The sequence below is a fragment of the Pipra filicauda genome, unplaced genomic scaffold (genome assembly GCF_003945595.2).
Source record: "Pipra filicauda isolate LSUMZ 115617 unplaced genomic scaffold, ASM394559v2 scaffold359_size756093_pilon, whole genome shotgun sequence".
NCBI lineage: Eukaryota > Metazoa > Chordata > Aves > Passeriformes > Pipridae > Pipra > Pipra filicauda.
The window spans coordinates 436985-453656 of NW_024104486.1; the positions used below are offsets into that span (position 1 = coordinate 436985).

A 16672-nucleotide genomic window follows, 5' to 3' on the forward strand; every position below is an offset into this window, starting at 1 on the left:
AAGCTTGAAATCAGTGTTAGTCTTGGACAGCCTCTCTTTAAATACAAGACTAAAAAATCTGCTTACATTCTAACTCCTAAAAATTATTCATACTATGAATAAAGATTGTGCTTTCGGCTATGGATTTATAATGTAAATGTGACTTGCATACTTAAAACTCTGCAGGATGGTTGTGCTTGAAAAGTGCCATTTAAGCTGTAAAGACAGCTGTAGTGAAATCTAGCTCTTGGGTAGAACTTCGCGTCAGTCTCACAGCTCTGGAAAGTGTTAAACAAAGTCAATTTCCTGACATTTTACAGAACAGAAGCACTTGGTCTACTGCTCTGCTTCTGTCTGGGCCTGTGGCCCCTTCCTGTAAGGTGGTTGAAGGTGAATGAGGGAGTTGCACTGCCTCCTGGGAGAAGTGCTTGCAGTGGGCTTTGTGCACCTCTGCTGCTTCATGGGTCTTGTAGGGAGGGCATATCATAGGGATGAGGGCAATGCCATGCACCAGGAAATTGCTGGGGCATGTGATTATTCCTCATCTGCTGCAAGTCTGGGCATCCATTCCCACTTCAGAATACAGATCCGTCCTCTGTTCCTTTGTGGTTAGATGAGAGATAAATGAGAAAATCATTGATAATGTTTTGTGTATGGAAGGTGTTATTAAAATGAAGTTCCTGTGGCTTTCCTTCCTAAAAAAAGACAAAACTGGAGACTGAAGGGCAAGACTGTCCAACAGGCATCTAGGAAAGATTTTCACGATGTCACATGCCAAATCAGGTCATTTATTTTGTGTTCGTATCATATCTCTGAGAAAATTTGTAAAGTTTTCAGCATTTGTTAGATGTCTCTTGAGGATTGTTTAAGTCCCTCTAGCGAGGAATTCAAATTTCCCACCTCTTCTTTTCACGTGTCCTGCAGAGTAACTCTTTTAGATGGCTTAGAGTGGTTGAGAGTGAATGTGCCTTCTCATCTCCAGCTGGAATGATTTTAGAGTTCACCTAAGTTACTCTGAGGACAATAACTAGACAGAAAGCTTTCAGTACAATTCCAGACAATATACAGCACTCATAATACTGTAATAAAGTGCCCTACATCCTTCCAAAGCTTGGTACTCATGTCAGGTCTGTGCCCCCAGGCTTTCCCTACTGGGCTGTCTGGACACTCTCCAAGGGCAGCGTTCCCACTGCTGCTGTGAACAGACTTCTTCTTCCATCAAATGGACCCCAGGCTTACACAGTTCTTTAAGGTTTTCCAGCCTTTTTGCCCCGAAAGCATTCAACACACTCACAGGATGCTGATGCAGACTTTGGAAGTAATATTTCTATATCCTTTTGACGGTATATTTCTAAATCTTAGACATCTTGATCTTTCAGCAGGAGTAATTTGGGAGAGAAAATTTTATGTGAGGGAGACAAAAAAACCCACAACCCAAAAGGTTTTCCAGGCAGGTTAGTTTCTAAAGATAATGTGGCAGTTATGTGAGCCTACTGAGGAGTGTGGAGCAACAATTTTTAACATTAGGAAGGTATATTTCAGTACAGTTGATACAGTCCTGGGCTTGCCACAAAACCAGTTGTGTAGACCTGCAGTTCTTCAAGGTGTTGTCAGTATTGCAAGTGTGGCACAGCTGGTGCAGTGAATAGTTGGTGTAGCATGGATCTTCATATACATGTGCATGTATGTGTCTACAGCATATGTATAAAATGCACATGTTCTATTATTACATTGCAGTATTTTGGCGTATATGCACTGAAGTACATATTACTATGTAATAAGAAGCATGTCATTACTAACCTTTATGAAATATGTTTAAAAAGCCTCTTGGAGCTTTCTTAATGATAAATTTAACACATTAATTTTACCTGTGGAAGATTTTCCTATAGACTGCAGGAAAAATATAGTTATTTGGTGCAGAAGCTAATTTACTAAAATGTAATATATCAATCCCTTACTGTTTTCCCCCAAATGGCAAATGCAGTTAGGTTCTATTGGAAGCTAAGTGCTTGCCAGTTTTTTTGAGTTAGATTTAAGTGCATAAAATTATTTGGTAACACTAAGTTTGTAATTTTAGTATTTTTTTAATGCCTGACTTTTACTCATAGATTTTGTATTTTGTGAAAGACGACAAAAAAGGTGGATGGGTGGGTTTAACCTTTCAGTCTTCTGTTTCAGCTGGAAGTGAGTTTTTATAGATAAATTATAAAGTTTTAAAATATATATCTGTTGTGAAGATGATAACATTTTTAGGGATTATAGTAGAAATACATCTACTGTACAGTGAGTAACTGAGCTGAAATATTTTACTATGTTTTCACTATGAAAATCAGGTTTAGAACACTGTTTTGTATAGTGACTAAATCAAATATTTACTTACCCATTTCTTTAAACATATTCACAGTTACCTCTAGCAAACTTTTTGACCGCCTGTTTCTTTTCTGGTTAATTTCATGTGGTTTAGTCATGCTTTTAATGGCTTTTAGAAGGTCCCTTGGAGTTCTTTAGATAACAAACAAGAAACAATTGCTATGAAAACATCAAAGACTAACATTTCCATTTCTCAGACCTTAACAGCAGGAAGCTTATGACTCTAACAGCCAGACAGGGTCAGGTTTGCAATATTGTCTTGTCCTCAGCATTTGTGTTTTTCAGGAAAAGACTGCAATTAATTGTGCTCCTGTGAAAACAGTTTATTATAGTTTGTTTGCTGTAGCCTGTGCTATCTAAAAACTGTGAATATGGATAAAATGCATTTAAACTTAGCAATATTATCTTCAGTTTGGAGTGCTGCATCGTATATATTGGAACAGCAATTTATATAAGCATGACTATACAGAGGTTAAAATGTATGTTTTATTCACCAGCCAGATAAGTTCACTTTCTTAAGCTTAAAAATAAGCAACATATCTTTTCAATAAATCTGCTAACACTATCAGGCAGCTGTTAAATAAACAGAGCTGTAGATGGTTGCTTGAACAATCTGCGAAAGCAGAACTGATGATTTGAGGATCTGGGAAGAATTTGTTTCAGCTAACATTTAGTACATTCCTCATTATATTAAAATGCAGTAAAATATTTTAAATGCTACTTTTCTGAGTCTAAAGCAAGATTAGGTTATTTTATCACTTCATGCTAAGTAATACCACTTTCAGTAACACTAGATTAATAAACCTTAATTACATAATACCTTTACTCTTCTTAAATAAAAAGATAAGGGCATACAGTTTGTTTAATTTTGGCAAATTTTCTATAAATTGCATGTCTTCTATGGTTTACAGAATGCATGCTGGAAGATATTGATTGTATTTGACCTTTACTCAATACACGTTATATAGAGCATTGCTTAAAAACCCCAGCATTTTTATTTCCTTTCTCAAATCATCTCACTATTGAATATTAACATTTCCTTTTATTCCAGCTCAGTTTGTAATCTAATAATGCCTAATTGTTATGTACTACACACTAGTTACTCTTTTATGCTTTATTAATAAAGGATCATATTAAAGTAGCATTATTTTAAGCAAATCTATAGGCATTTATTTCTCAAAATAAGTTATTTTTCTTTGTATTCTTTTATTTTTTAAAGTTACTTCTTGGGAAGGTAAGATTTTTGCCATGTACAGTACTAGTTTGCATGTATTCATTTAAATACTAAAAACTGTAGTATGCTCGATCCATATCTGACTGCTAGGTTTCAATTGACAGCTGAGAATTTGTGACTGGACCATGAATCAAAACGGCAGGCATTTATACCCCAGTGCCAGTGAGGATACATTGGGAATTACTTGGCAAAGGTAACATTTTAATTATTTCCACCCCTACACCACCTCTAAAAAAGTTGCATAGAGCTACGATATCTGTGTTAGTGGGTCTCCAGAGGTATATGTGACAGCGTTTGATCAAAGTATGTGTGTAACATTTCTCCTATACACATTCAGGTTATTCTTCATGTAAAAGCTGAATTTAGAAACTACCTTAGTTAAACACCTGGAATGATAATGTTGTGCTGTCAAATGCAACAGGTTTGTGAATTGAAGGGAATACTGATTTTAGGGTTTAAAAATGTCATTTCCAGTCATATTTTGGGGCCTCAGTGTTAACACAAAGAAAATAGTACTGTTAGAGGTGTAGATGAGTATAAAAATAAATGGCTGAGGTGGTGGTTGTTTTGGGCAATGAATAACTATATTATCCATAGAGACTTTTCTGAGTAATTGACTGGTGTAGATGTAGGTCACTAAAATGAACATGAAGGTAAGCTATAAACAATCTTATTTGTCAACTAAATAACAGAATAATTAGGGATGTTTTACACAAAAAAGAGGAGTTTTTTATATGAAAAAAGCTCCACAAATAAAACAAGCGATAAACCCCATTAACCTTTGTTATATTATTAAACTGTAATATTTTACACCTCTTGGTATATAAGGAATTATGGTAACAGAAGAGGATGGGGGTGTGTTTGTGTCTAAATAGGTGTATAAACAAATCAGCATAATTTTGATACATCTGTTTTCGTCTTTTTCATGTGCAGGATTATCTGCAGCACTCAACACTTAATGGGAGTTGTACCTGTAAAACAGGCTGGGGGGTTGGGAGCCTGTCAGATGAAGCCAGTCACTCTTGAAATAATTTTAAATACTTTCTGGAAATTTGTGTGTCCATGAAAATATATATATTTCTGAATAGTTTGTGTAAGAGTGTGTGTGAGTGTAGTTGTGTATATATATTGTGTGCAAAATGCTTTTTGATACACTGTATAGTACTATGGATTGTAAGAAGTTTTGGGGCTTTTGAGAATCAACTTGGAAGGGCAATTACTGAATTTGAAAATGGTGTTTACAAAATCTGAAGTTTAAATTTTTTTTCCAATTTTTTCTGTAATAATGTTTTAAATCTGTAAGAATTGTAGTGTAAAAATAAGGCCATGTCATTTCTGTCTTTGTAGATTAAATAGCAGAATGGAAATTTAGCTAATGGATTCACCTCACTCCTCAAGGGCTATGATTCACATTATAGATCCCCATCATGCAGTAATTGTTTTCAATATACGGCCAGGAATGAATCCAAACTGAACTAGTATAGCACAGAGAGGGTTGATTTATTCTCCCACTACAAAGGGTGTTGCTTTTTCAGGGCACTGACAGCCGTTAGGAAATTACATCACAACAGCCTATCTAGGAATACCCTTGAATGGTTTTAATCAGTCATCACTCGAACCCTCTTTAAAGTAGTGCCAGTTATAGTGGCTGAAGCACTGTCCTGCTGTTTGCTGAATTCTGCTCTTCAGTACCCATCATACAAGACCATGGGCGTAAATTGTAAAAAGAAAGGAAAGGCAGGGGAAAATATTTCTAGCAGTGACCATGAAAACCTTGGTGGTGAATGCAGGCACGCTCCATGATCTGCTCAATGTTATAAAAAAAACTGCCTTGCAGGTCACTCCCGGAATGCTGCCTGCCACTTTGGCCTGAAGAACGTACAGAAGCGCTGCCAGAAGAGCTTGGGCACGAACTCTGCCATAGGCATTTCCTTAGAGGCCTTGGCTATGTTACTTGCTCTTGGATTAAGCACAGCCTTGAGGGACAAGGAAACGAACAGTTCTCTCTTAGCAGATTGCTTTTAGGATTTGGGTTTTGGAATACAACATTCCTTAAATTCCACAGGGGTGAGAATCTAAGAGGAGAAATTATACTTGCACAGGCGAAGGAGCAGTGAGACTTTCTAACACCAAAACTAACACTAAAAAAAAGAGAGAGAATGTACTGCAAAATGAATTGTCACATGTTGGCAAAGAAATATATCCTAGTCCAGACAAGTTTCCACAACCCCAAATGCTTTGATTATGTTTGATTATGTGATTTCCTCAGATCTGCAGTGCTCATTTTGATAGTGCTTAATCTGACCTCTTACATCAGGCTTTTGTGGTTATTTTAAGTATACTGATTTTTCTGAAATATTAGTGACCTCAAGAAGGTAAAAAAGTTGGCAGTTCTTCAGTGTTAACTGCTCTGTCTCTAAAGAGATCAGGGAGCAAACATGGTCAAGCTGAAAGCTTTGTCATGAAGCATTTTTGGTGAACCACACTTTGAAAACGTGGAGAGAGAGAATGATGAAAAAACTTCTGTTGTTTCTGTGTTCTTTGTCTTATTAATAGTTGCCTGTCATACCTGATGGTAGATCTAATGCATAGATTTCAAAATATGATACATAGATTTCAAAATATATTTTCTGGGATTTTGTTTCCTTATAAAATTATGTATCTGCAGGCATTTAAAGACTCAGGTGTAAGATGGTAGTGGTCTGTGCGCAAAGGAACTGAATTTTGCAAAAAAAGAAGAGAATATGAATAATACAAGACAAAAACCCAACACCAAGCCACAAAACTTTTTAGTCATTGATGAACACCATGTTTTACAAAACCAGAAGACTTGCAAGGAATAGTGATAAAAAAAACTAGATTAATACTTTGCTTACCTGAACTAAACATTCTAGTATCTTTAAAGGAAATATATTAAAAATCCTGTGAGCATCCAAAAGAAAAAAAAAAAAAACCAAAAAGACCCTCAGTTACTTGATAAGGTATTTGAAAGTAGTAGTTTTTATTTTGCTCCTGATAACCTAACCATCCACACTTTTGTTTTGTTTTGGGTTTTTGTGGTTTACTTAGAGCATTAATTGTACATATTACACCTTTATATATTTTTTCTTATACATATATGTGTTTTTGTATTTATTTGTAAATATATTTTATTATTTCTGATGAACTTTGAAAAATATTTAAACACATCCATAGAATTAAGTTCACCAGTACTTTTAAGATAATCTAGGCCAATTTTGGGTGTAAATGTAAAGAAGATACCCAGAACCATTAAAAAACCCCAAACCTTTCTTTTTTTTGGTAACTGCAGTTCTGTGATAATACTTGTGTTCCTGGAGACATAAGGCAGAGGGAAGCTGTGAAAATCTATAAGGCTCATTTTGGAAAACACAGCCTCTGTCACTACGTGAGGGCAAGAGTGTTTGCAAAAAGTACACTTGAAACATGAGTGAGAGTGACAAAAAGTGTGTGTATGAGTCTGATAATGAGTTTGATCCTGAATCTAAGCCACTATTACACTATTAGTTATATTTCCGGTATAAATACTCAGAAAAGCTGGCATGGTCGGCCTCTTTTAGAGCATGTGGAGTATTTGGAGACTGTAAGCAGCTTTTCATTGACAAAGTGTACATTTTAACTCAGCTATTGACAAATGTGTTTTTATTTATATGAATTCTTTTAAGAATCATTCTGTGTTAGTTTTGTGGGTTAACTGTTACTTTACCTTTACAGTATCCAGGCAAATGGACTAGGCTAGCATTTCCTGCTTGTGTTCTGTTATCTTCACACATCATCACAATACAACAGCTGGTTTGTTGCTGGAGATGCTGAGGGGAGCTCTGTTCTCAGAGTGCTAAATTTCCTTCTCAACTCTGGTTGTAGGAGTGTTCAGCATTCCAAGCATCATTCCCTCCCCGCCCCCAGCACCACTCTGTGTTTATGGTAACAATGCTGATAAAGCAATCCAATGGGATAATCTGATTTGTGAAAGAAGTCAGAGAGGAAGTGAGAATAGGTGCAGATTGCTTTTGCAGCCCACCACCTTGTGCATGTTTGATATCCAGCAAACACATAGCTAAAGGAACACAGTCAGGAGCATTGCTGTGGCAAGCACTTTTTGGCAAACACAGACACCTGTTAGAGCAGTGGTTCATATACTCTGACCCCTGCCCCTCCCTCATCTCTCCCTCCTGTCCCCATTACCCTGGCAATGTTTTGGAATAGAAGTATCAATTCATTATGGAATAGAAGTATCAATCCATTACGATTTCAGAAAAAAAAAGGCTGAAGTATCCTGATTGTAATAATATTCATGGAGAGAAAAATCTAATGATTTCTGATCTTTATAAATTTAAATTACTAACTCTAATAGTTTTACCCAACTCCATAATGCAGAAAGATGTGCAGAACATTATGTTTCCTCTCCATCTAGGCAAATATGTTCCAAACACTTCCTAAGAAATTAGTTGTATTCAAGCCAGACTTGCATGCTGCCATCCCACAGGAAATGGGTCAGTAATCCATTAAAATGCCATTAGATAATCTAATTTGGAACTTAATCTCTAAATTAACCATGCTCCATACTTGAAGCGTACTTGAGAGAAAGAAAAAAAGTTTATGTTTGAATCGATAGGGGAGCCGAAGCGTGAAGAAGGCTGTTTGTTTTTTCTGTAGCTGTGGTCACGTCTCAAGCCGTCTGGTAACCAGGAGAAACCAGACATGATGTAATTCCAGATTGAACTTGAACTTCAGGGACTTAGAATGGGGGAACAATGGACCATAGGAATCAATAATGTCCATTTTCCACATGATTATGTTTGGAGCTTGAAGTTAACCTTTATGAGAGAAGCAACAAGAACTGCAGTGTGACCAAAATGAATGAGATGATCTAGAAGCAAGATGTAAAAGTAAAGAAAACAACTTCAGTAATATTTTCTGAGTAGCACTGCAGATTCCAGCAGAATTAGAAAAGTTCTTGCTCTACAGTGAACTGATTGCCTGTTCTGAGCACTCTTTGTTCACTTAGGTGGGACAAACTTAATCTTATGTTTCCTGTCATGTGATTTTTGGCAGCTGCAAGGGAAGGAGGAGCATATTATAGAGAATTCCCAAGTGTAAACTGTATCTTTAACCCCTTGGTTACTCCAGCTTTCTACTTTGTTAGCTTACCTCCAGTTGTTTCTTTTGAAGCAGTAGAACTGCACTGGTTTTATTTGTTTGGTTAGTTGGTGCTGTTAGGATTGTCTCTATTTAGTCATGCTAATTTGATAGATTCATAGTTATATTTTTTAAAACTACTAAGGTAAAAAATCTAATGGTTTAAAATGGAAATCGTAGTAATTGGAGGATATGAAGTAGTGCAGGTCTGTAAAATGGAGAGTCAGTTCTTCATAGCCGACCCAGTGGCCTCTGGTAACCCAAGCACATATTCTCCATGGTTTGGCTTCACTTGGTCATGGCCTTCTCTGTGCAACTGCATGTTTTCAAACTTCCTTTAGCCCTGCTCCTGCACCAAATGCTCATACATGCACGGTCCAAAGCACAGCAGGAACATGCACCATTTCTCTGGGTCCTTCCTCTGCTACGGGTATTCTTTGTTAGTGATGGGCTCTGTAGCCTCTTCCTGTTCTTTCCTTACCCTTTTTTGTTGCACTGTCACAAGAAGGAGTCTGCAGGGAACAGAAAAAGTAGTATTCTTAGAGCAGAATTCCCTTTTCCCTCTTTTGGACATAAATCGGTAGGTCTTTACCTCCTCCATCTGCTAGATGGGTGGTATGTGCCTGCTAAACTATAAAGGTCATCCAAAATTAACCTGAGATATACTTAATATATCTCTTGAAACAAGTGCTCACCTTGGGGAAATTTGGCAGCTGTTTACCTACAGAGACCAGTTCAGAATGTTAACAAGTAGAAATTTAGCCAGGGCACTGGGATTAGCAAAATTGCATTTCTAAAATTCTTATTATCTTAGTAATTTTAAAGGGTAAAGGTCCCTTAACTAAGTGGGAACCTAGTACAGACATAGATGAACCTTGCTTGGTGGCTTGCTATTGTCTTCTCTCAAAATTGGAGGCATTTCTACCTTTTCTGTACAAAGACTGACTTGGCAGGATCTGATTTATCTTCTGTAAGGTGGTAGGTTCATGTACATGAAAGCCTCAAGAATGAAACTCTGGTTTAGATGTACTTTCTGAATGGTGAAATACTCTTAATTCTGAAACCGTAAAAGAAAGAAGGTAGTAAATGGTGGAAAATAAGAATCAGAAAGACTTCAGATTTACTCAGGTCAGATTAGATTTGTTTTTTATTGCATTTAGTTAATTGTTTAACATTATTATACTCTTCATGTTATTATAACCCCCAAAATGGACTGTATATACACATAATGTAAGTACTACTTGTGGTCCATTCCAGTAATATTTTAATGAGAGGTTCTTGAAACAGCAATTATTATCTTTAAGAGGAAATCATGGCAGAAATCTTCATTGAATTAACATCTGGAAACTGTAATAGATACTGTAATGGAGAATGTAAACCCTGTAGGCTGCTTGCAGAATTTTCCTTTGCTGTGTTATTACATTTGAACAGATAAATACGTTATTCTTCCTGTGGATAGAGAGGGACTGATGACTGTGTAACACACCTGATAGTCTAGCTATGGTGAAGCGAAAACCCTTCCTGGTAGTGAAATTACTTAAAGATATAATGTTTCAGAAAGGTGGTCCTGCAAATCGTACTTTCTATCACAAAGGCTACTAGTACAAATCTCACTGCAGTATCTGATGGTGTTCTCATGTAATTTTCTTCAAAACTTAACCTTGAGCAGATTTTTTAGATGTCATTCATATTCCAAGGGAAAGGCATTTATATTTTGACCTGTGTCAGCACACGTATCATAGATTTCCTCAGGAGCAGTAAGCTGGAGAGTGGGGTAGGCCTGCTTTATTCCACTCATACATACAAAGATTTTTTTTATAGGAAGGAGAAGCTGTGTGGGCAGAAGGACATTTCATTAACTTCTTCAAGGACAACCACTTTACCTATGTCCTGGGCAATGGGAAAGAGTTTTGGCTTCATCGGTGCTGAGGCGCTTAGTGGACAGAGGCAAAGCATTGCCTTCATATTTGTGAAACCATGAGCTGGAACTGTACCTGGCACTTACACAAACTGCAGGATAGTGTGGTGAAGGGAAAGGTGTTATTCTGTTTCCTACTATTGCTACCCATGTGGACACCCAGGCAGAATTTGCTTTTCAGCCAGCAGGAACTGTCTTGTCATTTCTGCTAGGATGCTCTACAGAGAAACCATGAATGGTTTCCACAGCAGAAGCTGAACTCTGCAATATTCACAGAGGTCCCTTCAGAACAGGCCAGACAAAGTTGACAAGAGGACCTTGCTCTTCTGGGCTGTCAGTCTGGCTTGGTTGCTGCATGCTGGCTTTCTGGAGAGCTACAAAGCAGACTGTGGCTCATGAGGTAGCTGAAAATTCAGCTAAATTTGCCATAAACATAATGGGGGGGTGTGGGAATGTTGGATAGACATTCAGCTTAGCAGAGCCTGTGTTGCGTTTTTGGTTATTTGTTGTGTCACAGCTGTTATCAGAGCTCTGTGCTGTGATTAGGGTTGTCCTCCTCAGTAGCTTTCAGTTAGGTTTCTTCCTTTGTCTGCAGTGAGCATCTGGTGGTGAAACCAGGACTGCGGTGGCCCAAGATAGACTTACTGCAGTATGATAAGGTTTTTTCCCAAAATATGTTTTTTCCTAAAATATAGCCAGAACTCATCATGCCTTGAAGATCATGGCTCAAGAAGAGCCAGCAAACAGAGGGAATGGCTGTTTTTTCCAGCTGCCAGCACAGTCAGACTCTGCCCAGTTTAGATGTTTGGACCAGGACTTCAGTCATCTCCCGAGATGTGGGATTGGCAGCTGTTCGAGCCCTGCAGGAGGATGGTGTGAGGTTCTCCCAGTCCCACGGGTGCTCTGCTGCTTGCACCACCGTTTCTGGCAGAAGGCTTGGTGCAAACAGTGCAAGGGACTTCAAAACTCCTGTGGGATACACACAGTGCTAACACGGGAGATCTATTACTCCCTTGGGATTCATAAACAGTGCTGATGAATTTGTTGCAGTCTGCATTTTTCTTATGGTCCTAATATGAGGAGGGAGGCTTGAAAGGTTTAAATAAACACCTGTATTAGATTTGTAGGTCATACAGCAGTAACAGTCTGGTTAGGCACTTGCTACAACTTATTTTATTGAGGACTTTCCACAAAAATCAAAATCTCTGTCTGGTATTTGAAGTAGCGGATAAAAAAGCTGCTGCAAATAGTAATTTGTTTTTAGTCACCATTTACTTGTTTTCTTCACCCACTGTAGTCATTAGAAGGTTGGCAACTTTAAAACAAAGCAAAATGTCACACATATATATGTGTCCAACCACTGAAATGCACTGTAAATCTTCAGAAAGATAACCTGGAGCCTGTGTGTTTAGCCTTTGCCACAGAAATCGTTTAAATACTATGTTTAAATACTATGTTGATGTCAAACATTCTTTTAATTAGTCTTCTATTTTGTTTGAAGTCACTAAATACTGTAGATCGTGTGTTACAGGACAGCAAAGAACTGTGCACTGTAAAACATACATTCAAGCAGATCCCAAGTAAACAAATCTTCTTGGTTCTTTATTTTTTTGTTACTAATTACTATTTTAACAAATCCCTGTGCTTGGAAGCAATTTGCTTTTTGTCTGTTATTTCATAATTTACTTCTTAACATCACTGAAATCCAAAGAGGAAGGAGCAAAAAAAATGCATTTTAAAACAAATTTTGAAGGAAGATGAAGAATAAGTTGAAACAATTAAGCCTCTTAGATGAGATTCTGGTATTGACTTTATTTTTTTTTTAAACATAATCTTTTCATCAGATCTCATTGGAAAAATCTTTCATGCATAACTGGGGTTTAGTCTTTGTGAGTGCTTGAAGATTTGTGATGTAACTGTGATTTTTAATTTTCAAAACTTTTTTTTTTCTCCATAACAGACTTTTTTTAATAGTCAATAGACTTGAAACAAAAAAAAAAAGAAAAATTTTAGTGAAATGTATTAGCTGATCTTAGATTTTGAAAACAGCAGATTTTTTTTTTTAATTTCTGAAGAGTTTAAAATTATGAAGATTTTCGGGTGTCCTTCAAGAATATACCAACTGAAAAACAAAATAAAACAAAACATCCTATTGAATAATATTTGTACTTGAGACATTGAAAAAAATAAGATATTCATATTTATTTTATTTCCTTGATGAAATAAAATTGGTGCTGTTCCCTTCAAAATTTGACCATCATTGAGATAAGCAGGTCAGGAATTCCACTTTTTTGTGTGTCTAAAACAGGACACCTGAAATTAATTGTTAGGAGTCAAAATAGTAAATTAACAGATTTGGAGAGGTAAATAGTATGAAATAGGAGTACATGACAGAAGCTGTTTGTATTATTTTTAATATGAAAGACCTGAGGAATATGTCCCCTGGATTTCACAAAATAAGTTGACTGCATTCTTTAATATTCATACAGCAGCAACTGAAAAGACCACAGAAGTCTGTCAGGTAAAATGTATTATTTTGTACACATTTAAAATAGATAATAAGAGTGTGTTTTACTCTTTACACCACTGCCACGAAAGTGCATCTGCTTATCCAGGAGAGAGCAGTCCAAAAAGGGGACCAAAGAAGAGAGGAAAGAAAACTTCCAGCATGCATCCTCCGCAAAACACCGTCAGAGAGTTTAGTCTTCAGATGTGTTATCATGAAACTCATCAGTCTAATCCCAGAATGTATTTCCAAGTAAGCAGTTACGTTTGTGGAAAGACCTAGTGAGGAGAAAAACTTGATAAGTGGAATGCAGAGGAAGGATGTGTTTGCATGCTCTGTGCCCAGTTTTGGTGTTAGTTCTTTGGCAATGATTACTGACATAAAGATGCTGTTTTATTTCTGATTAAATGTGACAAGACTTTCTTTAAAGTCATAGAACCATATAGCGTAGGATTATTTGGGTTGGATTTCTGATTTGCCAGAATCACATCTAAGGAACAGGCTGCTCAGGGTCTGTGCTGGGTACTGATTAGCAGCAGCTGAGGCCTGTCTCTGAGTATGCATCTTGCAAATAGTGTTGGGGACAGTACCTGTTCTGCTTGGTGCCTGTTGAACTTGTCAGTGCCATTGGGACTTCAGCTCCTTAGTGTCAGAGTGCTTTTGAAATGATGGCTTAAGTTCCTTTAGTCATTGAATTGTCTTTGAAAATATTTTATTTCTCAGAGGTTTGTTGAAAAAGTTATGGTACTCACTGCTACCCTTGACTGATGGCTAGCCTTGGCTGCAAGTGTTTACGTGACTGGGTCCTGCGTTAGCTGGTGTTCCTTAGACTCTGACACTTTTAGGGAAAAATCTCTTTCTGTTTTTTTGAATATTAAAAGTCTTCTGTTCTCTTGGTGATCTGCACACCTGAGAGGCCCAACTTGGGATAAACTGCTGGGTTGTAAGAGGGTAAGGTTTGCACAGGAAGCTGAACAACTGAATCTTAATACAGCATTCTTGAAAAGAGAAAAACCTGTACACTGTAGTGTATTTCACTAACTCTTAAATAACATTTCTTGTGCTATATATTGTCACTTATATGGTTTACTTGTGTCTGCTCTATATATTTATGTCTGAAATTTTTGGGGGGCTTTCATAGACAGGCCACCTAATGTAACATAGGAGTGTTACAACTTGCAACTGAGTTCAACAAAGTTATTTTTCTTTCAAATAACTCAAACTTTAACAAAGAAAACTGGGAAGTAAAATCTCAAGTAATGCTCACAATTTGGTTTCCAATTTTATTTTAAGTAGTGCTATAATGAATATTTTTCATTATAGTAGTTGATATAATGAATATATTTTCTGTAGTAATAATGAATATTGGCTTAACTCTGAGTCAAATTAATTTTATGTTTTGTTTTTTTCTCTCTCTTTCTCTCTCTCCTTGTCTCTTTCCCCTTTCAACAGTCCTGGTACCTGGGCTAGCTTGGTTCCTTTTCAAGTATCAAATAGGACACCGATCCTGCCGACAAATGTCCCAAATTATGGTTTGAACATAATTGGAGAGCCTTTCCTTCAAGCAGAAACAAGCAACTGAGGGAAAAAAATTTATTACAATTAAAAGCAAAATTAAAAAAAAAAAAAAAAAAGAAAAAAGAGAAGAAGACAGGATGAGAAAAGAAACTGAAGAAAGAAGAAAAAGTAGACCAGCAAATGCAGCTCTTACAATCACTAATTCCCTTATGGTTGAAACTGAAATGAGATACAAAGGGTCGATGATATTTCACTGATGGGTAGAATGCAGCTTCTGCTAAGTAGCCTTTGTTATATGAAGTCCGCTGGGAAATAGATGTTCTGTCTCCGACAATATATTTTAACTGACTTTCTAGATGCCTTAATATTTGCATGATAAGCTAGTTCTATTGGTTTAGTATTCTTGTTGTTTACGCATGAGATCACTATTCCTGGTTATCTCACAAAACAAAGGCTAGGCAGCAGCAGCAGAGCTGCAGGAGGACAAGGGCTGTGAGCCAGCCATTTTCTCAACACTCTGATTTCTAAATGTTTTAAAAATAAGCTCTGTAGCCTTTAGTTATCAGTATGGATTTATTAAACTTTGGCCCTTAATTCAGCCTTTTATAGTGTGTTATGCAGTTTGAAGTTTTCAATCAGTATGAACACACAGGCTCTATGAAAGAAATGCCTCTACATAGGTAAAAAGTGTTATCTTCTCATGCAACAGTAAAAACAAAAAAAGAAACTGAAAAAAGTGACATTTTCCCCACTAAAGAAACACTTACAGAGGCAAGTGCAATTTAAAAATCGTATCTAAGGGGTCATCACTATAAGTCCTTCAGCCCTTGGACTCTAAATTGAGGGGATTAAAAATAGAAATAAAAATTACTTTGAACAAACTTACTTTTCCCCTCAATTTTTGAGGGCATTAAAAGGCATTAAATCAAGACAAATCATGTTCTTGAGAAAAAGAAATCAATGGAAACACAGCACTTATGTTGGTTTAGCTGCTGCCTCCACAGAGGGGTAGGATTTATTTATTTAAAGTTACTTGTTGCATCAAGAACCCATAGGGTTTACATCTTTCAGTAAAATCTACATCATAGAGACAAAGACATAGGCAAATCCATGTCACAAGGGCAAAGCTTACCGTTTACAAACTGGTAATACCAGGATGGGGATATGTTGTATTTAAATAATGCACTCTTAATGTAAGTCTAATTACAGGGTGCTGTAAACTTGCATGGTGCTTTCAGAAGTTAGCCTTGTTCAACAATTTTCACATATTGACAGAAATATAATGTGCATGGGCAGACATTTTGCCTCTATGTCTCTTTAAAAATTTAAAATACTCTTTCCAGTTATCCTAATTTGCACGAAGATATAATGTCCACATTACGTGCCTTGCCTTGAAATCTAAAAAATGGAAAAAAACAAAAAAAGAAAAAACTACAAAAAAATTGACATCACTACACTTGTTTTGCTGCATTTATTATGATTTTAAATCTTTACCATTTTTATGACAAAATATTTTGTATTCCAGATGCGAAAAATGTGTGACATCATGGATTTTTTAGACAGTTATACCTTTATCTCACATTTATAAAGCATATCATGGCTGTGTATAGTTGCCGCTTAAGAATTGTAATCGACCAGCAATATTTTCAGTATTTTGGTGTTTTTTCTATTAACCTTTCATGTTTTTCATCTTCCAATTAATATTGGGGGGAGGGGATACAAATTTATACGAATTATGCAATACCAAGTTTTGCCTATGTAGGTAGTGCTTTTAGCTGTATTGGTTATTATAGGTAAGTACACAGATTTAAAAAAAAAAAAAAAAAGGAATACTGTATGCTTTTTTTGTTTGTTTTAATTGACCAAAGTGGGTACTGCTATTTTTGCAGTGTGATGAGGTCCTTTTCTGTACTGAGAGGTGGACAGGGGATTTTTTTTTATACATACATATATATATATATTCTGGGGTGGGTGGGGAGGATTTTTAACA

General features: G+C 36.6%; 1 protein-coding gene across 5 annotated transcripts in view; it reads left to right on the top strand.

Moving 5' to 3' along the window:
* The window catches only part of NFIB (nuclear factor I B), a 162446-nt gene extending 146358 nt beyond the window's left edge, over positions 1 to 16088 (top strand). For 3 of the 5 annotated variants that reach the window (XM_027744919.2, XM_027744921.2, XM_027744925.2), the window contains 2 exons: positions 3688 to 3776; positions 14617 to 16088. In XM_027744919.2, the coding sequence (XP_027600720.1) occupies positions 3688 to 3776; positions 14617 to 14746 (219 nt within the window). In that variant the 3' untranslated portion in view covers positions 14747 to 16088. The remainder of the gene's footprint in view (positions 1 to 3687; positions 3777 to 14616) is intronic. The other 2 variants (XM_039384478.1, XM_027744926.2) reach the window with 1 other exon arrangement.
* The last annotated feature ends 584 nt before the right edge of the window (positions 16089 to 16672 follow it).